This window comes from Phyllostomus hastatus, unplaced genomic scaffold (assembly GCF_019186645.2).
Source record: "Phyllostomus hastatus isolate PE091 unplaced genomic scaffold, TTU_PhHast_1.1 phas_scaffold_1674, whole genome shotgun sequence".
NCBI lineage: Eukaryota > Metazoa > Chordata > Mammalia > Chiroptera > Phyllostomidae > Phyllostomus > Phyllostomus hastatus.
The window spans coordinates 9,397,897-9,425,369 of NW_025334011.1; the positions used below are offsets into that span (position 1 = coordinate 9,397,897).

The 27,473-nt window shown below is 36.4% G+C and overlaps 1 protein-coding gene across 7 annotated transcripts in view; it reads left to right on the top strand.

Annotated features, from left to right (window-relative positions):
- The window catches only part of LOC123831249 (ankyrin repeat domain-containing protein 26-like), a 111,489-nt gene extending 84,331 nt beyond the window's left edge, over positions 1 to 27,158 (top strand). For 4 of the 7 annotated variants that reach the window (XM_045858059.1, XM_045858064.1, XM_045858063.1 and 1 more), the window contains 11 exons: positions 996 to 1,952; positions 3,145 to 3,297; positions 7,542 to 7,612; positions 7,945 to 8,038; positions 10,797 to 10,909; positions 12,131 to 12,260; positions 18,750 to 19,040; positions 19,574 to 19,788; positions 20,967 to 21,195; positions 25,351 to 25,396; positions 26,538 to 27,158. In XM_045858059.1, coding sequence (XP_045714015.1) covers positions 996 to 1,952; positions 3,145 to 3,297; positions 7,542 to 7,612; positions 7,945 to 8,038; positions 10,797 to 10,909; positions 12,131 to 12,260; positions 18,750 to 19,040; positions 19,574 to 19,788; positions 20,967 to 21,195; positions 25,351 to 25,396; positions 26,538 to 26,674 — 2,436 coding nt within the window. In that variant the 3' untranslated portion in view covers positions 26,675 to 27,158. Of the gene's footprint in view, positions 1 to 995; positions 1,953 to 3,144; positions 3,298 to 7,541; positions 7,613 to 7,944; positions 8,039 to 10,796; positions 10,910 to 12,130; positions 12,261 to 18,749; positions 19,041 to 19,573; positions 19,789 to 20,966; positions 21,196 to 25,350; positions 25,397 to 26,537 lie in introns of those variants that run through there. The other 3 variants (XM_045858061.1, XM_045858065.1, XM_045858066.1) reach the window with 3 other exon arrangements.
- Positions 27,159 to 27,473: the final 315 nt, after the last annotated feature.

Genomic DNA, 27,473 nt, shown 5'->3' on the forward strand with positions numbered 1-27,473 from the left:
CCTCAGAGGGAAATGTTTTACTGTTGTAGAAGAGGTGAAACAAAAAATGGCAGAAACACTAAAAGACATCAAAATTGACAAGTTCAAAAACTGTTCTGAGTAGTGGAAAAAGTGTCCCAATAGGTGTATTGCATCAGATGAAGAGTACTTTGAAGGTGACTGAAATTTAAACATGTGAGCATAAACACGCAATTTTTTATAAATAAATTTCATTTTGGGGTCCCCCCATACACTTAGTGATAATTTATTGATAAATATTTTATCCCTAGTAAAGTAATTCAGCATATTTTTCTCCCATTTCATAGTTATTACTACTTTAAACATTATGAAGAGGAAATAAAAGTTATTGCAGCAGCAAATAATCTCATGATTTTCAAAGTATAGCTCTACAAATTTTGCCTTATATTATGCCTTTAGTGTTTTGAAATATAAGGCTTCTTTTGTTTAACCTCTCCATTCCAGATTGTGATAACCAAATGAGTTCATGTATAGAGATATGGTTAGAACAATGCCTAGATTATCAGTTTTTAGTAAATTTAGTGTTTATAACTATAAAATTACAAGTAGAATATCTATGGAATATTCACAGGAAAAAATAATTAGGAAATCTAATCCATCCAAATATATGTAGTGTTAATACTCTTACTCTGGGGTAGCTGTGTGTTCAGACTGTACATTCAGTTTTTAAGTGTAGTCAAATTTATTAATCTTTTATGCCTTCTGGGTTTGTTGTAATTCAGAGATTCTTAATATTTCTCTCAGGATTCCTTTTTTAATTTCATGGATTTATCATTTTATATTAAATTTCTGAACTTTGGGGAATTTATACTTATACAAATTCGGAGGTTTGGCTTCAACTCTGTTTTTTCCAGTGGGATATACACTTATTGCAACCTTTTATTATGTAAACACATATGTTACTCTTTAATATCAGAAGATATCATGATATGTCATTTCAGTGAGTGTTAACTACACGTCTCCTTTATTTTTCTTAGGTTTCTAATAATTATGAAAAAGAAAAAAATCTGTTGCATGAAAACCATATGTTACAGGATGAAATTGCTACACTAAGACTGGAAATAGACACAGTAAAAAATCAGAACCAGGAAATGGAAAAAAAATACTTTGAGGACATTGCAGTTGTCAAAGAAAATAATGACCTTCTTCAAAAGACAATAAAAGTGAATGAGGAAACATTTACAAAAACAGTATCCCAATGTAATGGGCAGCTTCATGTTCTGACAGCTGAGAATACAATACTAAAGTCTAAACTGGAGACTGAAAAACAAAACAAAGAAATACTGGAAACAGAAATTGAATCATACCGGTCGAGACTGGCTACTGCTGTACAGGATCATGAGCAAAGTGAGACATCAAAAAGAGACCTGCAACGTGATTTCCAGAGAGCAAGAGATGAATGGTTTCGTTTACGGGACAAAATGAATTGTGATATGTCTGACCTGGAAGATAGAAATGAGATGCTTTCTCAGCAACTTTCTAAAGCTGAAAGTAAATTCAATAGCCTAGAAATTGAGCTTCATCACACAAGAGATGCTCTCAGAGAAAAGACTTTGGTTTTAGAAGGTGTACAGAGAGATCTAAGCCAAACACAGTGTCAAAAGAAGGAAATTGAACACATGTATCAAAAGGAACAGGGTAAAGTGAATAAATACATTGGAAAACAGGGCTCCTTAGAGGAGAGGCTATCTCAACTACAGAGTGAAAATGTGTTGCTTCGACAGCAGCTAGATGATGCTCACAATAAAGCTGACAGTAAAGATAAGACAGTAATTAACATTCAAGATCAGTTTCAGGATATCATAAAAATATTTCAAGCTGAAAGTGAAAAACAAGCTCTTATGTTGAATGAAAGAAATAAGGAGTTAATCAATGAATGCAATCATTTAAAAGAAAGAATGAATCAGCATGAAAATGATAAAGCAGAAAGAGACGTAAGTATCCAAAATGATAAGCATTTTTCAGATTTCTTTAAAAAATTCAAATATTGTATTAGATGATGGCTAAATGTTCCGTCTATAGTTGAACATTAAAAATATAGAGATTATAACTGTGTTTGCTCTATCAACTCAAAAGCAGATGTTGTATCCTACAAAGGAAAATTAGACCTGAGAGGTGTTTTATTTTGAGTAAAGACATTGTTTTACCTATGAAATGTTAAGAGGGTAAATCATAGATTGTTAATAGATATAGATTGATATTAATTATTTAGTCTTATACTGATATGATATTAATTTTAATCTGTCACCACATTTTAATACCATTATAAAGCAGATAAGTAGAAATGCTCATACCTAAAAATGAGTATTTTGAAATTAAGTTTCAACTAAATGGATTATCTTGACAGTTAATTTCAGATTTCCCAGATAAACCAAAGTGTAGACTCTGTATCTCATAGTACCTTTCTTTCAGTGACTTCTTATACATTTTAGTTGGTTAATGTTATTCATGTCAATTTGAATTAAACTTGGACATATTTCAGTCTTGAGTAATGTAATCTTATAACCTCTCAACTCTTTAAAAACATGTACTTTTCATTAAATCATAATTTGAGACAAATGTGATGAGTTTTAGCAACTGCCCTTGATTTAATCTTTCTACTTTTACATTTTCTTTGAATATTTTTACAAATAATTTGCTCATATTTCTCATTTCAAGACCCAATTACTATCATATGGAGATAAGTTTGCATGGTACAGAGAGAATGGTAGTTCTCTGTGATTTATTAATTTGGCATTGACTCTCCAATTCAGACTAGTGAGGGGTGGCAGGGTTTATGCGTAGCAGGGAGGGAGGTCAAGGCCAGATGACCTAGTAAATAGGAATGTGTCCATATGAAGAAAATAAGGTGAAATGATATATGTGGTGATATTTTTCCTGTTATATATTATGTTATAATATATGATTCTAAAAAAGCACAAACAAGGTGGGGCAAAAGTTAGGTTTACAGTTGTTTATATGGAAAATGATATAATAATAAATACTAACACAAGAATAAACTCTTTGTTTTTTGTACTTACAACTATAAACCTTCTTTTGCCCTATTCTGTATGTGAAGTTATATATTATTAACATAATTAACTAATAGTGTGATTTATAAACTCAATAACAGAAATATCTTACTAGGCAATGGTGAGACAACTTCAACAAGAACTGGCTGACACCCTAAAAAAACAATCTATGTCAGAGGCTTCACTGGAGGTTACATCACGTTATCGTATGGATTTAGAAGAAGAAACACAGGATTTAAAGAAGAAATTAGATCAAATCAAAAGTCAAGTATGTATAAAATTGAACTTGTCATCAGTTAATCTATAGCTTATTAAATAACATAAAATGTTTTAAATAATACTAATTTGCATGGGCAGCTTTCTTTCTAGTTTTATTATAATTAATTTATTATAAATTTATTTTCTTTGTAATACACTTATTTCTTTTTTAAGGTATATTTTATTCATTATACTATTACAGTTGTCCCAATTTTTGCCCCTTTATCCCCCTCCCTCCAGTACCTCCCTTTCCTCCAACAGTCCCCCCCTTAGTTTATGTCCATGGGTCATGCATATAAGTTCTTTAGCTTCTCTGTTTCCTATACTAAACATCCCCCTGTCCATTTTATACCTACCAATTATGCTTCTTAATCCCTACACCTTTTCCCCCTTTCCGCGATAACCCTTCACTTGATCTTCATATTTATGATTCTGTACCTGTTCTAGTTGTCTGCTTAGTTTGTTTTTGTTTTTGTTTTTTTTAGATTCACTTGTTGATAGTTGTGAGTTTGTTGTCATTTTATGTTCATAGTTTTGATCATCCTTTTTTAAATAAGTCTCTTTAATAGTTCATATAATAAGGGCTTGGTGATGATGAACTCCTTTAGTTTTACCTTGTCTGGGAAGCACTATCTGCCCTTCCATTCTAATGAAAGCTTTGCTGGATAGAGTAATCTTGGTTGTAGGTTTGCTTTTCATCACTTTGAATACTTCTTACCATTCCCTTGCCTGCAAAGATTCTTTTGAGAATTCAGCTGATAGTCTTATGGGAACTCCTTTGTAGGTAACTCTATGCTTTACTTTTGCTAATTTTAAGATTTTACCTTTAACTTTTGGCATTTTAATTATGATGTGTCTTGGTATGGTCTTCTTTGTGTTCATCTTGTTTGTGACTCTCTTTGCTTCCTAGACTTGTATGTCTATGTCCTTCACCAAATTAGGGAAGTTTTCTGTTATTATTTTTTCAAATAAGTTTTCAATTTCTTCTTCTTCTTCTTCTCATTCTGGTATCCCTGTGATTTGGGTATTGGCACTTCTGGAGATGTCCCAGAATCTTCTTATTCTCTTCTTGTTTTTTTTTTTTAAATTCTTGTTTCTTCATTCTGTTCTGCTTGATTGTTTATTTCTTCATTATGTTCCAAATCATTGATTTGAACCCCAGCTTCCTTCCTTTCACTGTTGGTTCCGTGTGGATTTTTCTTTATTTCACTTAGTGTATCCTTCACTTCTTCCCTTATGCTTTTGACATACTCAGTGAGTTCTCTGAGCATCCTGATCACACCAGTGTTTTAAACTCTGCATATGATAGGTTGACTATCTCCATTTTGCTTAGTTCTTTTTCTGGGGTTTTGTTCTGTTCTTTCATTTGGGCCACAGTTCTTTGTCTCCTCAATTTGGCAGCCTCCCTGTGTTTGTTTCTGTCAAGGTAGAGCTACTTTGACTACCTGTCTTAGCGCACCTGTTAAATTGTATGAGGCGGAGCCTTAGGTATTCACCAGGGCGGGGTAACCCACTTCCCTGCTTTGTGGCTCTGTATGAGGGGAAGGGGACAATGCCAGTGCCTGGCTGCTGGAGGCTTTGCTTGGCAGTCGCCTCATTCCCAGTTACTTTACCCCCTTTCTGTGTGCTACTGGTGCCCCTCTACCTGCTGCCCCTGTGGTGGTGGTTCCCAGAGGGGGTGGGTTTGCTTGCATTCTAGGACCATGCGGGCTCTTTAAACAGATTCTCCTGAGAGACTGGCAGTTTCTCCCACACCCCCAACCCCCACTGATTTTTATAACCAGAAATTATAAGGCTTTATTTTCCCAGCACTGGAACCCTGGGCTGCACTGTCTGGCCTGGGACTGGGATCACTCATTCCGAAGGTATCCCTCCTGATTTTTATCCACCACATGTGAACGTGGGACTGCCCATTCTTCCAGCTGCCACCGCTACTGCCTTGCTGCCACCACACTGCGTCCTCTCTGCCTCAGCTCTCTGTCTCTGCTCTTCCTACCCATCTGGATGAATATAACTTCTTTAAATCCTTGGTTGTCAGGCTTCCATATAGTTTGGTTACCTGTTACCTCAATCAATTATAGAACACTTTCATTGCTCCAAAAACAAACTCCACATCCTGTAGCTGTCACTCCCAGCTTTGCATCTCCCCTGCCACCAGGCACAACCAGTGCACTTTCTGTCTCTATAGATTTGCCTGTTCTGGATAGTTCACACACATAGAACCACACAACATGCAGTATTTGTGACTGGCTTCTTCCCCTTAATGTCACATTTTCAAGATTCAAGCATATTATGGTACATCAATATTTTATTTATTTCTTTGTATTGTGGAACAATACTTCATTGTGTGGCTAAGCCAATTATCCATTCATCAGGCAATGAAACCTTGTGTTGTTTTCACTTCCTGGCTGTTCTGTGAACATGAATACAGAGGTTGTTGTGTGAACCTATGTTTTCATCTCCCTGCCATTGGATTTAATTGGGCTGATTTCAGCATCTCCTGAAATGCTGTCTATTCTGTCTTTTCAGTTTCTATTCCTCTTGCCTAATCTGACATCCCTTTGGACCTGGCTCCCAACCTCCCTTCTCCATGAAGTGTTCTCTGACTGCTCTAACTCTCGTTGACCTCACTCTTTCCAGCACTTGTCATCTTTTCTGTGCAGAACGATTTAGCCCCAAATTTTACATTGATTTATTTTTTTTCCATGAGACATAATCTTGTGTTTCTAAGTATAAATTTGTCTGTGGGGTATATTATTTGATATGATGGCCTTATCTTTGTATATGAGTAAATTGAAAATATTTTAGCTTAGCTATTGGTAGGATAAAATTACTCTATACCACACCAATACTGTCTTCTTGGAGACTGATATAATTAAACTTTTATTCTTGATGTATTTTAAGCAATTAAGTATAAATATAATAGATAATTGGAATTAAATATAATCAGAAGCTCATTTTTTTACCCTCATGTAAGGGAAAAAAATAGCAATCAGCCTTCCTTCACTGTGCAGCCAGAACTGGGATTTAGAGATTTATAGCACTTTACCAACTGTAAATCTCTGGGAAGGGCTTTTCTGATACGCCATTCCACATCACTTTAATCTGCTCATCAGAGTACTTGTCTAAGCAGCCCGACATAACCAGTGGCTAGGGATGAGTGGGTCTGGGAACTTTGATTTAGCATGGAGCCCCTTATCTTCGTGTCAATGGCTTTACCCTGCCTGTCAGGTCATGTGCATGATGCACTCAACCCCGGAGGTGCTATTTGCATTGCTCGTGATTATCACCCGCTGAGTAGTACAGAGAGGAAGTAAGTTATAAATTGTTATAAGCAGAAAGGTACTGTTGACGAGTGGCCTTGGTGAAAGCTTTCTGAAGCACTGGGGATATAGCCTGGGCCTCATGCTCCCCATTGGCTTCCCTTGTCAGTGGTATGAAGAATGATTTCATTGTAACTTGTACAAGAGGCCACCTCCATTGCCATCTGCCTGAAGTATAAAATTTTATTAGAACTTAATATACAGCAACAATAATAGTGTAGACCCTTAGAGTTTATTATGGGCCATGTACTCTTCTAATTACTTTACATATATTCCGTAATTTAATCTTCCCAAAATCACAGTGAGGTAGATGGCATTATTATCTCTATTATACAGATGAAGAAACTGAGACACAGAAAGTTTAAGTGATTTGCTCAAGGAGACACAGCTAATAACTGGAGGTTGTGGGAATCAAACCCAGGCATTCTGGCTCCCATGTAGGTACTACCTCTGAGGCTATTCAGTGGAGCATCTCGTTGTCACTGAAAGTAGCATGTTAACTTTGATAATCACTGGAATAGCCATGCTCATTCACATTTGTGAATGTTTAAACTTGTACTTGAGGTGGTGCTTGGAATACAAAGAATGAATGTTTATCATAATTTTCTATTTTTCCCATTTGACCAGTTTATAAATTTGTATATTTATCTGATAAAATATAAGTTAAGAACATGAGTAATGATTTAGTTTGAGTACTAAAGAAGTGGTTGGTGATCTTTCCTGTAAAGGACCAGGTCGTAAATATTTTAGGCTGTTTGGTCCATGAAGTCTCTGTTGTCACATCTCAGCTCTGCTGTTTTGGCACCAGGTAGCCATAAAGAAAATGTAGATGAAAGTGTGTGCTTGTTGCCCAATAAAAGTTAAATTACAAAAACAATTAGATTTGTACTAGATTATCAATAGTTAAAAGTATTTTTTTTCTTTATTTTAGTTACAAGAAGCAGAGGATCAATGTGCAGCGGCCGAAAGATATGCTGAGGAGACACAAGATCACATGCAAAAGTATAAAGCAGCACAGAAAATAACATGAGTGTTTATAAAGCACATGAGGAGTGTAGTATGAGAACTAGATCAGTTACCATAAGAAATACATCAGTGTCAAGCTGAATAAATATTTCAGTTTTGAAATATTTTAAAATGCATAATTTGTGTACATTACTTCTAAATTTTGCAGATTTACACAAAATACAACTAGAAAAATAGCACAATTGCCAATTCATCTACTTTTCAAATTTTAAGACTATGTAATTGCACCTTTAGATGTTTATTCAGAAATTATCTGATATCTTTTGAGTTGATATGTGAAAATAATTATTTTAAAATGTACATTGTAGGTTTGAAATTGAAAATGCCAACTTAAAAGCTACAATCAAAGAGCAATCGCTGAAAATTGAACAGCTTCAGACAGTCCTGGTAGGTGAAAATTTGGTAAGTCAGTCTCTTAATTTCCACCATATAAAAAGGAATTTTTATTTCTCTAGTAGTAGTATATAAAATATTTGGGGCAATATGAAAAGTCATTGTTAAAAATATTTGTTATATTCATATAATACTTGTTACTAGTAATGTAATTCCTGTTTATAAAGGAATTGAATTCATAAAATTATAATTATTTTTCTAGTAAGATTTTAATTAAAAAGATTGTGGTAGTCTAGAGGCAATATTTGACATATACCACATTTTGTTTATGCATTCATTTGTTCAACATTTAGGCCTTTTGGCTATTGTTGATAATGCTGCTGCTATAGACATTGGAATACAAATGTTTGTTAGAGTCCAGAAATTTGAGTAATGATTTAATGTAGAATTCTGAATTTCTCTTGTAATCTAAATCCTTCAGAGATTTTGAGAATGAATTGCTTTTAATGTTGTAATATGTTCTCTTCATCAAGAATGAGTACTAAGTCATCATGTGTTTTGTGAAAGGAGTGCATTTTTTCCCTTTGCTGGATTTTGAAAAAGAAAAGAGATGCCAGTGAAAAATAGAAATGGCTGCTCAATCAGGGCCTTACATAGCAACATAGTGCTCCTAGCATTGCAAGCTTAGAGACTATTCACTTGTGTTAATCAGCCTTTCAAAGACTGACAATCCCGTCTCAGAAAAGATGGCTGTGTAACCCAGGACTCCAATTAACTGGTGAATGGTGAAAACTACACAGCTATTTACTAATTATAACAGGATTCTTCTGCCATTCATACTTTCCTCTGTAGGAGAGGCTACCTATTATTTAAGATCAGAAGACTGCATTGTGAACCCGAAGTTGGAGGTTGATACACCTACCAGCTAGTTTCTTTCTGTCACAACAGCTCAGTCCATGCAGTTTCAATATACAAACATACCTATCAGGGGAACTAGAACATTGTGTTGACTGGTTCTTCTTGCGGATGAAGAACCATTGAAAATTATTTTTTAGACTTTATATGAGTAAGTCATGTTGTACTAGCGTACTTTTCATACAAATGAAATGATAATGTATTGATAAGGAGTCTTCTGTGAATTAGAGTGCCAGGTGGTGTCACCTTACAGTGTCATACAGAAATCTATAAGGTATCAAAAACTGAAAAACATGTAAGAATTCCCAAAATTGATGAGCTTATGCAAAAATAATAGGGGATTTTTTTGTAGATACCTATAGAAATGAATTAGATTTATGACATGGAATCATTAGCCACCATAAGGTCTACTCTGTGAGTCAAAAATTTAATAAGACAACTTCCCACCAATTTTGGTCAATAGCCCTAACTTCTCTAGAAGGTTCTCACGTCATGACTCCCCAGACCTGAGACTACGTGGGCTGAGATAGTTGATCAGCACAATGCCAAGGTGGAGAATCTGAACTGGCAAGAAGATGATAGCTCTGGCTTTGTCAAGCTTTCAAACAATGTAGTTGAGTGTGCATATGAAAACAACTTCAGAAGGGTTCCATAGATCAGGTATCTATGGAATAGGAAAATATTTTTTTAATAAAGGCAAATAATTAATAATCTGATGCTTGTAAAATGTTTTGTATTATAAGAGAAAAACAACACAGTATTCTGGTCAACATTCTGAGGGGGAGGGTGCTCCTAAGATCAGAAAGTACTACCACACTCAAAGTAACACCAATGAGAATCAACATAAATTGTACAAGATTAGCTATCCACAAAGGAAATCCCTACAAAGTCATGGTTTATGAGTGTATGGTTGAGGATACTGTCTATGAGAAACTAGAAGGGAGAAAGAACAGGACAGATAACCTCAGGAAAGGGGTCATTGCTGGAAATGTTGATTAGGGAATCTGGTTTGAAGTGTTGAGATTTAAGGAACTCTGACTTTAAAAAAAAAAAGAATAGAAAGAGTCCAGGACTCGTTCATTAGGGTCACTGTTTAGAAATGAATTGGGGTTAGAGGAGCAGAGGGAGGGTCACCATTACCAGTTGCTGCTGAGAAGTAAAGCAGGATAAGGACTGAAAAAAAGGTGACCCTCAGAAATTTGTTAGTGCAATTATAGAATTGGAAGTCAGGTTCTTGTGTAAAAGAAGAGAGGAAGGGTGGAAGTATGAGTATGTGGATGAGACCTTGTATTAAAGGATATTAAAGTTGAAGAGATGGGAAAAACTGCAAGAATGAAGTAAAAGTGATGTTTTTGTAAAATGTAGAGAGACAAACTTTATTTAAAGAGAAAAGGAAACACCTTGCTCTTCAAATAAAGAGAAGCCGAACCCTGGAACAATGCTCCCAGAGAGCGGGAGTCTCTGTCTCATGCTGACGTCAGGCTGTCATCCGAAGGTGATGGGGTTGCATGGGAGTTTCCAAAGATTATTTTAGTAAGATGTGCTTTAACAGAATCTGGCCTATCTTGAAATATTGGTGAAAATATTTCTTGGGCATCTTTAGAAATTAAAATGTCTGTGTAGCCACTCTCTTAAAAATATTTAATACTTTGTATTTTACATGTAAAAACCTCCATTTTAACAAATTTTGGCAATTTGAGTTCCAGAGAGAAAATGATGAAAATGTAAAGTCAATTTAAGCTGCAGTAAGGAGTCATTAGTTTTGAAATCTGTTCATATTGGCATCATGTTTAAAAACTCCATTTTATAAACCTGTCTACACATATTATTCATGAACTCATGATACATAATAAGAAAGATGAGTGAATGTCTAGATTTTTGAAAATAATTTTATTTAAAATGTTTTTCAAAGTCTCAGGATGAAAGGGAACAATTAAAGAAATATATTAAATTAAAACAATCTCTGGAATATAACTTGGATCAAGAAATGAAGAAAAATAGTGAATTAGAAAAAGAGATAACCGGGTAAGACTTTAATATTTCAGATCATTTCTACATTAAGATTTAACTGTCATTTTACTTTATTAATACTGAAGTACAAATTTACTCTCTATCTGTGATTTTCATAATTATATTTTCCTATTTAAAAATTTACTTCACCATCTCACAGCACAATCTGAAACTTTTTTAATGCCAAAAGATTCTGCTTACTCTTTAATGATTCCTAAAACAATAATGAGAACACTTTTTGCATACCCTGTAAACTGCACTTTTCACATCTACCTTGAATTTTTATTTCTGCAAGATATTTTTGCTGTCTTAGGTAATCTTTCCTCTTTTAGTGGTATGCTTTTCTTCAGCATTCAGATAGTTTAATACCTGGAAACTCATCTGTGTCATTGTTTAACAGTCTTAAAAGTGATCTTCATTTGGTTCATTTTCTTCTTTTTAGTTATAAAATATATGACACATACAAAAATGTACATACAACTTAAAGAAGCTGAGTAATCCTGTTTTTACCACTCATATAAAAAAGTAATGGCATCTTTCCCAATGTCTGGGAAGCCCCCACAGCCTTCCTTTCTGTTTATTCACCGAGTGTTCCAGTTTGTTCTCTGTTTCTCATCAGTGTTTTTCTTCTCATTTAAGTGTCTTTCTCTACATTGCTTTGTTTCCCGTTCACTCTGTTAACATTGTGCTAGCAAATGTCGCCTCTTAAAACAGTCTTCTGCAACCCTGCCCCTTTCCCAATTTCCCTTCAACTAAAACTTCAAAGATTTTTCTTTCCTGCTTCTCTTTCTGTTTTGAATGATCTCCTTCATGTTTTCCACTGGTACTTTTCTTCTTTTAAACTGTCATCATTAGGTAACAAAATATATTTTTGTGTCTTTCAAAACATTGGCATATAATTATGCTTTTCTTCTCCACTTTGGATTCTGATCTCTGGTTTCTAGTTGATATTTAATAATAGGTTAATGTTTTATATTAACATATGAAAATGAATATTAATAACGTAAGAACTCTGTGGTTACAATATTAACACTATATCATATGTAATGAATTTTTTCATTTTATTTACATAAGATAATAATTTAGATAATGTGCTTTCAAACTATTAAATTGGAACAAATGAAAAGATTATAATTTATAGATTTGTTTATTTTATATGACAGGACATAATATCTGTTAAAATAATTATTAAGTATTTACCTTAAAGAATTTGACTTATTTTGTGCATTTCTGCAGATTTAAGAAACTCTTAAAAATTACAAAAAGGAAGCTAAGTGAATATGAAAATGGAGAGCTTAGTTTCCCTGGAGATTTAAAACCAAATCAAATTGAAGTGGATATTCAGATTAATATGTTAAAACATAAGGTAATTTTTAATTAGTTTTGGGACCCTAAAATCACCTAATTTGGGGAATTATATATCATTCAGTGCTTTGAACAGTGAAATACATATTTTTCTACTAGTTTTTAGACGCAATGTCAGTGAAAGAGCTTTTTTGTTATTTTACTGTATAAAAGGATTACTGCTAACTCTCCTGTGCCCCAGCAAGGACCATACCATGATAGGAGCCCAAGCACTGGCATGAGATCCAAACAATTTTTGGTTAGCAGCTTTATTGAAATATAATGAGTATACTCCACAGTTCACTCATTGACAGTGTGTACTTCGGTGGCTTTTTGTATATTCAGAGTTACATAGTCATCATCATAATCAATCTGAGAACATCTTCATCTCCCTAAAGAGTAACCCTGTGCCCTTCAGCAAACACCCTGTGCCAGTTTCCACGTCCACACTCTCTCTAGCCTTCAGGAGCCACTGCTATACTCTCTGTCTCCACAGGTTTGTCTCTTCTGGGCCTTTCATATCAGTGGAATCACATAATATGCCGTCCTTCGTGACTGCCTTTTTAATTTAGCATAATGTTTTTAAGGTATCATTAGTACTTAATTTCTGTTTATTGATGAATAACATTTCATCATATGTAGTAACCACAATATTTTATCTATTCATCATTTGATGGACCTGTGGATTGTTTTCACTCATTGACATTGTTAATAATGCTGCTGTGAACACTCACAGCCAAATTCTTAAGTGAACCTATGTTTCTGTTCTCTTGGGAATATATTTATAAATAGAATAGCTGGTCATATCTTTAAACTGTTGAGGTACAGCCAGACTGTTTGCTAAAGCGGCTGTACCATTTTCATTTTTATTTGCAGTGTAAGGTTTCCAATTTGTCCACATTCTTGCCAACACTTGTCATTACCTATCTTTTGATTATAGCCATCCTAGAGAGAGTGAAATAGCATCTTATTGTGGTTTTGATATGCAATTTTCTAGTGACTAATGGTGTTGACTGTCTTTTCACATGCTTATTATCCATTTGTATATCTTATTTGAAAAAGTGTCCATTCAATTATTTTGCCTGTTTGAAATGATTTTTTATTATTGAATTGTAAGATTTTTTTATATATCCTAGATACAAACCTGTTATTAGATACAAGATTTTTAAATATTTCTCCCACTCATTAGATTACCTTATCACTTTCTTGATAGTATCCTTTAAAGCACAGAAGTTTTTGATTATGATGAAGTCTAGGTAATCTACAGTATTTTTGTCTTTTGGTTTCACATCTAAGAAAAATATCCAAATCCAGTCATGAAGATATACACCTGTATTTTCTTCTAAGAGTTTTATAGTTTTAGGTTTTACATTTTGAGGTAATTTTAATCTATGGTATGAAGTAGAGGTCTAATTTTATTCTTTTGCATGCAAATATCCAGTTGTCCCAATGCCATTTGTTAAAAAGACTATTCATGTCTGATTTAATTGTTTGATACCCTTCTTGAAAAGCACTTAGCCATAAATGTGAGGGTTAATTTTTGTATTCTCCTGTCTAACTCATTGATCTGTATGTCTGTCCTTATTCCAGTACTGAATCAAAGTTTATGAGAACTCTTTCCTGGTCATCTTGCATATTACCAGTTTTATGTAATATTAAAGTCAGTGTAGTGGAATGTCCTTAACTCTACTTTTGTGAAGATCTTTTGCCTCTTAATGCTAGTTCTGATGTGATGGGCAAGTAATCTTACAGAGATAATATTCATTCCTCTTTTTCTCCATTTAAACCTTTAGTCTCTAACCCAGTGCCTCTAACTTCATTCCTATTCCATTAAATCCTGGTAACAGGGTCTGCTGACTTAGCCATTTATTTCATTGTGTTTAACTCATAATTCATAGACTCATTGACAGATTTCACTGCCCCTCTTCAGTAAATGGTATTGGCAAAACCAGACAGATACATACAAAAAAAAATGAAACTAGACCACCAAATACACCATACACAAGAGTAAACTCAAAATGGATTAAAGACTTAAATGTAAGTCATGAAACCATAAAAATCCTAGAAAAAACATAGGCAGTAATATTTCAGATGTTTCTCTTAGCAGTATTTTTGCTGATATATCTCCTGGACAGGGAAAACAAAGGAAAAAATAAACATATGGGACTACATCAAAATAAAAAGCTTTTGCACAGCAAAAGAAGTCAACAAAATGAAAAGAAAACCCACTGAATAGAAGAACACATTTACCAATGATCCATCTGATAAGGGGTTAATATCCAAAATATATAAAGAACTAATACAACTCAACATAAAGGAGACAAACGATCGATCCAATTAAAAAATGGGCAGAGGACCTGAATTAACACTTCTCCAACAAGGACATACAGATGGCCAGCAGACATATGAAAAAATGCTCAACATCACTAATCATCAGAAAGATGCAAATTAAAACAACAATGAGATATCCCCCTCACACCAGTCAGAATGGCCATCGTCAATAAAACAACAAACAACAAGTGCTGTTGAGGATGTGGGGGAAAGGGAACCCTAGTGCACTGTTGGTGGGAATGCAAACTGATGCAACCACTATGGAAAGCAGTATGAAGATACCTCAAAAAATTAAAAATGGAACTGCCTTTGACCCAGCAATCCTACTTCTGGGAATATATCTGAAAAAACCCAAAACACACACTCTGATGTTTTTAGCAGCAATATTTACAATAGCCAAGAGCTAGAAACAGTCCAAGTGTCCATCAGTAGATGAGTGGGTAAAAAAATCTAGTACATGCACATGATGGAATACTACTTGACCATTGAAAAGAAGGAAATTTTACCTTTTGCGACAGCATGGATACACCTGGAGATTATGCTAAGTGAAATGAGCCATTTGGTGAAAGACAAATGCCATGTGATCTCACTTATATGTGGAATCTAATGAACAAAATAAAGTGATAAAATAGAAACAGAAGTATAGATACAGAGAACAGACTGTCAGAAGGGAGTGGGGTTGGGGGGCTAGATGAAAAGATGAAGGGATTAAGAAAAAATTGTATGTATAAACACATAGACCCTGATAACAGTGTGGTGATAGCCAGCGGGAAAGGGGGGTGGCAGGTGGGTGGAGGTGGGTAAGGAAAGGGAAAATGGTGCAGAAGAGAAACTTTGGGGCAATGGGCACACAGTGCAGTGTGTAGATGATGTTTTATTGAATTGTACACTTGAAACCTGTATGGTTTATCAACTGATGTCACCCCAATACTCAGTTTTTTAAAAAGCTTGAAAACAGGTGAAAGTATCACCATCATGGATTTTTTTTTTGCAGGTTTTGCTCTACTCAATGGTGCTGCTCTCAAGGAGAGTAAGTTAGTCACCTCCCAAAAAATAAAACCTGGACTATCTCCTTTTGAATTTCAAAATTTTAAAGTCAATTTGTGTGCTGTGGAGAAACATTGTGGTGTAACGTAAAGATGAGATGGTTTTACCTTTTGGTACAAACAAGCTTGAAATAAGGCAGATGAGAAATTGTGTCTAATAGTGACAATGGACACAATATTTGTTTTACTAGTGAGATTTTAAATGATTTCATAATGTTCTCTATTTCCTCACTGAGAGGGGAAAGGAAAACTCAGTCCTGCCCATGGACTGCTTCTCCACAGCGCTCGGCTGCTCCCTCTGAGCTTGCTGTTCATCCTTTTCATCAGCAATGGCCGGTTCTTGCAGCTCTTTTCTCTGCCTGCTTCCTCCCTGTAAAACTTCTGTGATACATAGGCCTCTTTTTATTGTGTCCTGTCTTGCTCTCCTTTAGAACAAGCTAGCAAGCAGGGTTTCTGCTTCTACAACTCTCTTAGAAGCTTTGAGTTTCCTGTGAATTTTATTGGGGTTCATGGCATTAGAAAACCACTCTTACAAATTGATTTGGGATAAGATCTTCATCTCAAGCTTCCTATTGGAAGACAGTGTTAAAGATCCCACGATCCTTAAAGGAATTTGAGAATCACCTGAAATCTTCCTGAGATGTTAAGAGTTTTCCATTCTTGGCTTCATCCTTAGACCGTGTTTTCCTGGAACCACCTGGATTTGATCTTAGCCCAGAAGCCTGTTCTTTATTTTAGCATTACTTGACAGTCAGACATGTGGGAGAAGCTATCAACCAGAAATGGCTATTTGAAAACAATAAGTCCTGGTTCTTTTATACTTGTTTTTAAAAGATTTTATTTATTTACTTTTAGAGAGAGGGAATGGAGGGAAAAAGAGAGGGAGAGAAACATCAGTGTATGAGAGATACATCTCTCAGTTGCCTCTCACACGCCCCCAACTGGGGACCTGGCCCACAATCCAGGCATGTGCCCTGACTGGGAATCAAACCTGCAAGCTTTCAGTTCACAGGCTGGCACTCAATCCACTGGGCCATATCAACCAGGGCTAATAGTCTTTCTTTAGCATAACTTCTGTTATCGATTTTACTTTCAGCAGCTTCATGACAAGAGTCCCCTTCCATCCAGGTTTCAAGGGACTTTCGCTCACTGGCCTGGCAGCCCTTGCTGTCAGCCTCTTCAGGGGCCATCAGGCTTCCACTAACCATCTGTAGGAAACCCTTTTGGTTTTTATTTTCATGCTTCTGCACATTATTTCAGGTTGTACCTGCCTCTTGTTTCAAGGTACTCCTACATGTGCATGGTGTTTTGTTTTTGTGTTGTAGGTTTTTGTTTTTGTTTTTTAGTGGAAGCATTCTTTTTAATATCAGTATCTGTGCCAGTTACTTATTGCTGCTTAATAAACCACCTCCAAACCTACTGGCTCAAAACAGCATTTATCTTGTTCACAAATCTGCAGGTAGGGCAGGCTCAGTGAGGCCAGCTCATTTCTTTACCACTTGCCATCAGCTGGGATGACTTGAACCTGGGAACTAGACTCATCTTGTTCATTCACACGTTTGTCAGTTGCAGCAGGCTCTTGATTGGGATGGTAGCTGGGGCAGTCCCAGCTGGAACACCCGTACGAGGACTGACTGTGTGTGGCCTGGGCTGCTGCATGCCTGACAGCATGGCTGGGTTCTCAGGGTGAGCTTTCCCGGAGAGAGAAAGTCAGATGGAAGCTGTATCACCCAAACACGGACGTCACCCAGCAGTTCCACCATATTCCATTCTCCAGGAACTGGTTACTTACTAAGGCCAGCACCTGTTTGATGGGAGGTGTGCCAAAGAATCTGTAGACATGTTTTAAAAACTCCTATCACTCACCTTTTCTTATCAAATAAAGGAAAGTAGTATAGGGTTAGCCAAAAAGTTTATTTGGTTTTTTTCCATAAGATGGCTCTAGTAGTGCTTAGTTGTCTTAACTTCATTCGAAACAACTTTGTTAGATTTAATTGTGACAGCTGCCATATAAGCAGGCATTTTTTAAAAAACTTATCAAAATTGGTGAATTTTTGTGTAGCCATTTTAATATTGAAGATGGAAGAAACAACATTTTCAGCATATTATGCTCTATTATTTCAAGAAGGGTGAAAATGCAACAAATGCAAAAAAAAAAAAAAGACTTAATGTGAAAAGTGGTTTGCAAACTTTGATGCTGGAGATTCCTCTCTGGATGATGTTCCATGGTCAGATAGACCAGCTGAAGTTGATAGCAGTCAAATCGAGACATTGGGAACAATCAATGTTATATACCACATGGCAGATATCCAACTTACTCAATATTCCAAATCAATAAAGTTATTGGTGAAAATGAAAACTACTCATATGTCTTTTATTTTATATGAAAAAATAAATGAACTTTCCAACCAACCCAATATTTTTCAAGTCAGTATGATGGAATTTCCAGCAAGTTTTTGTTTAGCACATTCTCTTATTTTGTGGGAAGTAACAAAGAATTATGAGATAGTACTACTGAATTAAGCCTGTTGTTGTTATTGTTTTAAAAAATGTATAGCTCATCTCACTAAACTTTTATAGTGGAAGATATGATTTCTCCTTAACCCTAGAAGTCATTTCTTCTTGGAATGCAATTCAAATTAGCATTAAACATTTATAGTTCATTACAGGTGTATGGCATTAGAATCTATATAACATGCATTAATTAGACTATTATTTTTGAAGTTTTATCTTGGGAGGCATTTATTGACTTAGGCCTAAATAAAATAACTCAATATGATATCCCTAAAACTCCTTTAAAAGTTATGTTGGGAAAGAGGTAAGAAACTTTCTGCTTGGAGGTGACTTGTCATTTTGTGGCGGAAGACATGAAAACAGTCATAGAAAAAAGTAAAAATCAAGTGCAGACGTTGTATGGCAAAGATGATGACATTAAATATATTTTTTGTGATTCCTGGTCTTTTTAACTTTGTTCTGATTATGAGAAATTAAAAATTTCACATTATAAATCTCTGCTACAGTGCCTATAACATTTTATTGCAACTGAATTTGTTTCAAAATCTGATACTTGTGTTGAGTTAGACTGTCCTCAGTCTGCACCTTCATAACCAAACTGTATTATTTTATTTATACAGAATGATGATCTTACAGCAAAACTGGAAGCTGCGTCTTCAAAATGTCAACATCTGGATGAAAAAAATAAATGTCTTCAACAGGAGTTACTATCTATGAAAGCATTACAAAAGAAATGTGAAAAACTAAAGAATGAAAAGAAGAAGTGGAAACAAGAAGGAATAAACCTCAAAACACATATGGAAATGAATATGGTAGAATTCCGTGAATTAGAACAGTATAAGCGGAAGGTTGAAGAAAGAGCAAGACAGGATATAGAAGAAAAATTAGAAGAAGTCAATCTATTTTTACAGGTTAATGTATTGATCTTTAATTCATTTCACTGCAGGTTACATTTTGGAAATATACATTGTATATCTTTCCTCTACTTAATAGCAGTTAGTTTTGTAAATTTAAGGAAGGAAGGTAGAATGTTTCTGTCTTTCAGTATTTCCAATTTCCATCACTGTTATCACTGAAATGATCTTTCAGAATATTCTTACTAGAGGATCATTTTATTTTAAAGACCAGTTCATATAAAACAAGAATATTAGGAATAAAAATAAATTAATTACAATTTTAAAATTATATAATTATTAATTTATATTCAATTTTTTAAAATTTTAAATTGATTTTGCTATTCTTTGAATTATCAGAATCCATGAGCACTAATAAAGATGTAAGTTTATTTTTATAATTTATAATTCAGTTGACATTGCTAATAAACATTTTAAATTTTTTTGTATTTAAAGTTGCTTTCTGAATCATTGATTCATAACTAAGGAAAACAAATGTAATTGTTCAGATTATACTTATTTTAAAAATGTATCCTTCTTATTTGCTTTAGACACAAGCAGCGTCTCAAGAAAACCTGGAGCAGTTAAGAGAGAATCACAACGCTGCAATGAGAAGTCAGCTGGAACTTAGAATTAAAGATCTGGAGTCTGAACTCACTAAAATAAAAATTTCTCAAAATTCTAAAGAAATAAATTTGGAAAAATATAAGCAACTCTATCTGGAAGAAATAGAAAGTAGAAAGTCATTAGCAAATATACTAAACAAGTAAGTCAAAACACAGAATCAGAGAAAACAAATTTACCACATTAATTCATTTCAAAAGAATAATTTTTATGCAACCAGGTTCATGAGATGAGTAGAAAGTGGATGCTAACTAAGTAGTGTCATGTGGGAAATGATAATAGTGAATGAACTTATCTTTCAAGTGTTCGCCCAGGACAGTTTGCATCTCCCCCGGTTTTGGTTTTACGTGACTGTTTTCTTCCCCATTTTCATATAGTCAACCTGATCTACTAGTCTTTAAGCTGCTTTTGAAGCTTTATAATTTAGACAGTGGTTTAATTATAAAAGTTCTTGTTTCAATCCCCTAAAATAGAAATATTAATGAGTTTAATTATTTTTTGGAAGATATCAACTTAGACCCAAAGGGTTGAGTACTGGGCACATTCTGGCACTTGGTAAATTTACTTTCTTGATTGTGATCTTTGTTATCATCATCAGAGGGCACCTTGAGACAAACTATCTTCTCTGCATGAAGACATGGGAGTTCCATAGGGAAAGGTTAACATAGGGGTGAAGGGCAGTAAAATTGACAAAATGGCTAAAAATAATCAGGTGGTCTGTGGAGGGGGTGTGTGGCAGATGGAAGGGGCAGATCCCACCTCCAGTGCCTTGGTAACGAGGTTGTAATTGCCTCTGGTGCTGTTTCAGTTCACTTTGATCACCAACTAGGAATCTTGTTCCCTTAGAGATTGTTGCTCTAAATTAAGCCTGGTTCCAAGTAGTTAAAATATCCAAGGTAATGAGTGTATTGTACAAGAGTGGTGAAAGCAAATGCATGACAGTGTCTATGAAGGATTTTTTTAAATCTCTAAACTGGTTTACTAAATATGTCCAGGGGCATCCTCAAGAATCTTGTAAGTACAGCCCTTCCAGAAGGCAGCAAGCATCACCTCATAAGAGCATCACTGAGAGCCAGTCCTCTCCCCTCCCTGCTGTGAATTACTCCATCATCACCAGGAACCTCCCCACCCCAGAATCACATGGACTTCTTTAGAACAGTTTAGAACCTCTACTTGTATCTGTAGGCCTGCTTTGACACATTATCAGTGTTACAATGCTGTTCAGTGGGAAATTCCATTTACTGTTGAGGCAACGTTAAAAAATGCGTGTCACTGAGGGAAAAATGCAATACTAAGCATTTTTTTTTCCAATCTTCACAGGACTAACGAGAGGCTAGCAGAGCTCAACACTGAACTTCTCCTGCAGAAACAGCAGAACAGATCTTTACTCAGCACTCTTCATCCAAAGCCAGGCCTGGAGATGCCTTGTGTTGGAAATCTTAACAGTAGTTTGGTGCTCTATGGAAACTTTACTCCAAGGGAAAACTTGGTGGTTCCTACCTCAAGGCCACAGACTTCAAGTAGGAGCATGGAGACTTACTTGATCAAGGTGAGTTATATTATCTTTTTTCTCTTGGGCTTCAGATCTCTGATATAATTTTAGTGTTTAATTTGTTGAAATTCCAAGTTGTTTCATTGGCTAATGCACACTAATAAAAGCTTAATATTTGTGCTAATATAGAAAAGACACACATTTTACAATCTTTTTTAAGTGCCCAGATCTCTCATTTTAAAGAGATGCCTGTTATTAACTTTACCCAACAAATGTAACAAAACTGATGCATTTTAAATTTTTTGACAAGTTACATATAATCTCAATTTTGGAAATTCAATATTATTACCTAATAACCAGTGATGTTCTTGGAGATGCTCTGGCTTACTTTCTAATGGATTTTAGATTGGTGATGGTTCGTAACAATTTTAAAGTTTTGCTGTGCCCTGATTTCCCACCCCTAAGCATAAGGGAGTGATTGACATCCAAGCAGCTAACCATATGTGCATTTTTGTTATTTAAATGAAACTGAGATAAATCCTTTTTATGAATCAAATAATCTTGTAATGCGAAAATAATTAATTTCTGTAAGTGAAAATTTTTGTCATTTTGTTACGTGAAAGAACATTCTTAATTGCTATTTTACTAACAGCATTTTAATTCCAGTATTTATACAATGTCTTGCTGAGGAATTATCCATTTTCTAAATTGTTAAATTAGGCAAATATTCAAATTTTTAATATTTTAAATTTATTTTTTTACTATTTGAGTTTTTTAAGTGAAGTTCACTTATGTCTGTATATCTTGCCAGCACTTGAATTACTGATGACTAAGATGGCAATGGTAGGGAGTCTTGAAATAGCAACTAGTTTTCATTGTGTATCATTGTTATTAAAATATCCATTCTTTATCTTATTTATTCAGTTCTTCAGCCCCAGAATTTGTCTATTTATAGTTTTCATCTCTTTGGTAAATTACTCCTGTTCACTAATTTTATTTCTGAGTTCACTGACCTGCCTTTTTCAGTTTTCTTGTATCTTGTTGAGTTTCTTCAATGACTGCTATTTTGATTTCTCCATGATTTACATCACAAGTTTTTGCTACTTTGAGTTTCTTTCTGGAGAATTGTCCTTTTCTCTCTGTGTTACTCTTCCTTCCCCTGGTGGTCCAGGCTGCTTGACAAGTCAACCCTCTGCTGGCTTGTTTGAAGTAGCGCACACTTTTCTTACCAAGAACATTTTGCTTTTCACAATTCAGCACGTTGATGACTGGAGTTCTTTCTTTTGTTTTCCAGTAGATGGTGCTATAGTGCAGTTTTTGTTTTTTCCTACTGCTGCTACTTAAGCCTCGGCAGGAGTTGGAGGGCTGCCTGGCCTAGGGGGAGGGGATGTGGTGCGTGGTGGCGCGTCCAGGTGTGGAAGGGAGGCCTGGCTGGCCTTGGACATTTGCACATCATTTGCACATCGGAGTGGTGGCCTGGGTGGTGGTGCTGTATCCCATCATCTGGGTCTCTGGGCACCACCACCATGGCAGAGGGATGTGGCCAGTTGAGAGGAACCAGTCTGTGAGCCCACTGAGGTGCTACCTGGATCCCTGTGGTCACTGGCCGTGCTATGCTGTGGCCCGGCAGCTGGGCCTTGTCTCTGCTGCTGCTCCTGGTCTGTGGTGGTGGGAGCATGGCTGCACCTGGGGAGGGATCTGGATTGGGGGGAGGAGGCAGTGGTACTGGGCTGTGGTTTGGGGGCTGCACCCCGACTCCTCCACCGCTATGCTGTTCCTGGGGCTGCAGGATCAGCCTTGTCCTTGGAGAACTGTTCTTAATTGTGTTGTTTTACTCTCTTATACTCCAAATTGCTGATTTGATTCTTAGCTTAATCTACTATCCTGTTGAATCTGTGCAAATTATTCTTCATTTCACTTGGTGTGTCCTTCATCTCTGTCTGGTTCTTTTTTATGGTTTCCATATGCTTTTTTTGCTGTTGTAGTTCTAAGTTCACTGAGCATCCTTATAACCAGTGATTGAGCCCTGCATCTAGTAGGTTGCTTGTCTCATTTGTTTAGTTATTTTTCTGGAGTTTTGTTCTGTCCTTTCATTTGGGCCATGTTTCTTTGTCTCCTTATTTTGGCAGCCTCCCTGTGTTTGTTTCTGTGTATTAGTAGAGCTACTGTATCTCCCAGGCTTGGTAGAGTGGCCTTGTGCAGTAGGTGTTCTGTAGGGTCCAGTGGCACAACCTCCCCACTCACACAAGCTTGGCTGGCACTCCAGGAGTGTCCCCTGTGTGGGCTGTGTACACCTCCATTTATAGTTGAGCATTGATTGTTGTTGGTACATCAAAGGGAGGGATTTACCCCCAGGTCATTTGGCTGCAAGGACTGGCTGTGACCATTGACCACTGTGGAGGGTCAGCTATGCAGGGGCCCACCCCACAGAGCAGGACCTACTTACCTGGGGTCTGGTGCCATCTGAGTCTGCCCCTCAAGTGTGTCACTTATGGAATGGTTGGATGTTGCTTCAGTGTGGTCTAGAGCTTTCCAATGGGTGTACTAGCTTTGGGGCCTCCTGGAAGTTGCAGGCCAAGGTCAGCTGCCCCCTGTGTTCTGCCCAGGGCCAACTAGCATGAGCTACAAATTGATCTGCAGATGGCTGCTACTTATGTTGGGCTTGGAGGTGCTTAGGTGAGGACAAAATGCAAACCAAGGCTAGCTGCCGCTAGTGCTAGGTTGGGGCCCCTTAGTGAGAGGTATAGGGCACACTAAGGCTGGATGCTACTTGTTTGCAATATTTTGGGAAAGTCAAAAGCATGAGCAAGACAGGCCATTTGCACAAAAAAGCCACTAGAGACAACTTAAGTGGGCCCACTGGTTGGGTGGGATGGGGTCTCAGGGAATCACCCGGGCAGAGCAAACACTGTGAGTCTGTCTGATTGGTAGAGACTCAGATATTGTGCCTACCTACCTGCTCTGTAGTGGGTCAGGGTCTCAGAAAGGGAGCAATGGCCTCTGCTAGCACTTCTGTCTGGCAGAAAACTGCCCTGGCCCCCAGCTGTTGTCCAGATGCCATACAACTCAGTTCCTCCCTGGATATCTCTTTTGCTTTTTGAGCTGCTGTCCCCATATTGGAGCTCAAAGGGAGTGAGTCCAAGAAAGCCTGTGTGTGGGCCCTTTAAGGGGAATGTGCAGGACTCCAAAAATCCTCTGTCTCACTCAGCCTCAATCCCCACCGCTTTTCACAGTCGGAAGCTGTGGGGACTTCTCTTCCTGGCACTGGAATCCTGGACTGGGGGACATGTTATGGGGCTGGAACCCCTCACTTCTCAGGATATCTGCAACCAAAATATCCCTCCTGATATCTACCCACCATACATGGGCGTGGAACCAGCCCATTCTGCGTCTCTGCCCCCCTTCCAGTCTCAGTGTGGCTTCTTTAAATCCCTCATTGTAGCACTTCCATTCAGCTAGATTTCAGGCAGTTCTGAGTGCTGGTTGTTCTGTGATTTAGTGGTAACTTTGATATGGTTGTGGATGTGAGTGATGCATTTACCTACATTGCCATCTTGACCAGAAGTCCCTGATTAAACTTTTATAAAGGGCAGTTTTACTAACAATTGCAAAGTAATGCATTCCATGTAAAATATGACTTGACTTGTTTAAACTTCTTTATACCAATAAGATCAGACATCACTTTTCTGAAGTCATGTTTATTCAATAGATCAATATCAATTGTACTTTTTATCAGATTAATCTAAGTGGCATTTATATGTCTATGTTCTCTATTATCTAAAAGTTAGTGGAAATTGATTTTATTTATGTGATTATTTATTTATTTATTTCCACAATTCCCAAGTTAGGTCTAGTCTCTAAAATTGTTACACAGTCCTGAGCAGTGTGGCTAAGTTGGTTGAGTGTCCTCCAACAAACTGAAAAAGTTCACTGGTTCAATTTCCAGTCGGGGCACATGCCTGGCTTGTGGGTTCCATCCCTGGTCAGGGCACGTGCAAGAGGCAACCAAGTGATGTTTCTCTCTCATATTTTCTCTCCTTCCCTTTCTCTCTCCTTTCTCCCATGTCTAAAAATAAATAAATGAAATCTCATAAAAATAAATAAAAGTTGAATAAAATTATTAAAGGATATATTTCATAAGCTATATGTTATTCCTATGATAATGTCTCTTATTTAACTTCAATACTATATATAATATTTGACTTATTTCAGATGCGGCAGGAGTTTGAAAAAACTCTAACTAGAGAACTAAAAGAAGGTATGTTGCCATGTTTTATTAATTACATTTTGATATCATTGATTTTTGAAACAATCTGAATAGTAAACAGCATCCATTTCCATGTTTGAGTAATAGATACTGTATTAAATATTTTCTCACAGGGAATGAAAAATGTGAACACATAAATATTCATAGAGAAGAATATACTTATTTGCATTTATTCCTCATGCTCCATAGCTTTTTAAAAATCTCCTGTGTCCATGTATCTCCTTTCATTTCTGGCTTTCCCCTTCCTTTCCTCCACCATACCTGCAGATCTGTCAGCCTGCACGCTGAAATTCTAGTCAGAAAACTGGACTTCACCCACTTCTCATGTTTTTGCTAGTGAGGTCAGGCCAAGTAGCCTGGCTCACCTAGTAATACTCAGTCAAGCAGTTACAGTTTGTATAGTAGTCACTGAGGGGCAACATTTAAATCTCCAGTCATTGAATTTGTCATTGGTTTACCTTTGACCCTCTGAAAAAACTTCAGATCCCTTTGCTTGGAGTAAAGACGTTGAATTCATTTAGTTCTAGCCAAACAATTCAGCCTTATCTCTAGATGCCACCCACCCCACTCTGCCCCTTTGCTCTAGCATCTAGCCAAACTAGACTACTTCTAATTCCACAAGTGTTCTTCCTCACCTCTAGTCTGGGCATCTGCTTCATTGTCTATCTGGCATACTCTTTCCTTGTCCTTCAGGTACCAACTCACATATGTCTCACCTCCATCAAAGAGCTGACATTACTGACATAAAACTGGGATGTCCCTTCTGTGTGCTCCAATACTGCCCTGTTAATATTAGTCATTGTATCTATGACTCTGAGTGGAAACCGCCTGCTCATCTTTTATAGTGTACAATTGCCCAGGGGTGGCCAGTGTCATATTCACCCTGTAACTCCAGTGCTTGTCATGCTCCCTTAGCGCATGGTTGTTGAACAAATGAATGATGAACAAGAAAACCAGAAGCTCTGATACGCAGCCAGAGCAGCAGATAACTCAGTGTGCAGCCGTGGGCAGACTGTGTTCCATAGTCATCTCATGTGTGTGTGTTGTAGTCATGCATAGATGTTTTCATTCCTCACACTTACACCTATTTGTATTTTAGATAAAGAATATAATTCTACCTTTTTCTTTCCAGATGCTGCTGAATTTGAAGCTGAAACCTATACAGCTTGTCCTGTAGCATCAACTGATCAGGCAAATTCATGTCAGGATCTCCTTTTGAAAACATCACGAGAATATGCACAGATTTTGCAGAAAAATTATATGATCTGAAATATAAATAGTACTTTATGTACTTGACTATTTACATAATATTTTAGTTATTTTCCACTAAACCCCTTGATATGTGAAATCTTTATTATAGAAAAATATTTTGGGATCACATGTGTATGATGAAAATTTCTGAATTATTTTAAACTGTTACTTGGCATCTAAGTTTTAAACAGATTTTGTAAATAAAAGCCAGCACTGTTGAATTTTACATACTCAAACTGACTAAATACCAGCTATTTAAACAACACCCAAACAACCAGGTGGTTATTCATACTTTAGTGGTATTAATTGATAGCTTTTTGTATTTTTTAATTTTATCACTATATTAGGTTCTAAAGATTTAGACAGCATTTTGATATCTGCTGGTATGGCTACCATCAGTGTTTGGGTGTATTACAATTGTTGTAGTGCCATAAAACTTTTCATATATAGCATATGATACATAATACATCATATATAATATATTAACCATTTGTAAATTGCAGACATGATGTCTCTTTATTCCTAAGTACTTTAGTGTGTATTTCTTAAGAAAAAAGAACTGTGGTATAATTATCAAAATCAGGAAGTTAAAACTCGTTCAGTGTTACTGTTTAGCTTGGACATTATTTGACGCGTGCTCACCGACCTGCAGTGAGCACGGAACGCTGGGGATGGCTTGTTGAACCACGAGAAAAACATGCACAGAGACAACCAGGTCCTGTGGGGAAATAGGAAAGGAACAGCTACCCTCTCTAGTAGGGAGCTCCTCTTCTCCATTCCCAAGCAGATTTTTATTGAGAATACAGACTTAGTTTGT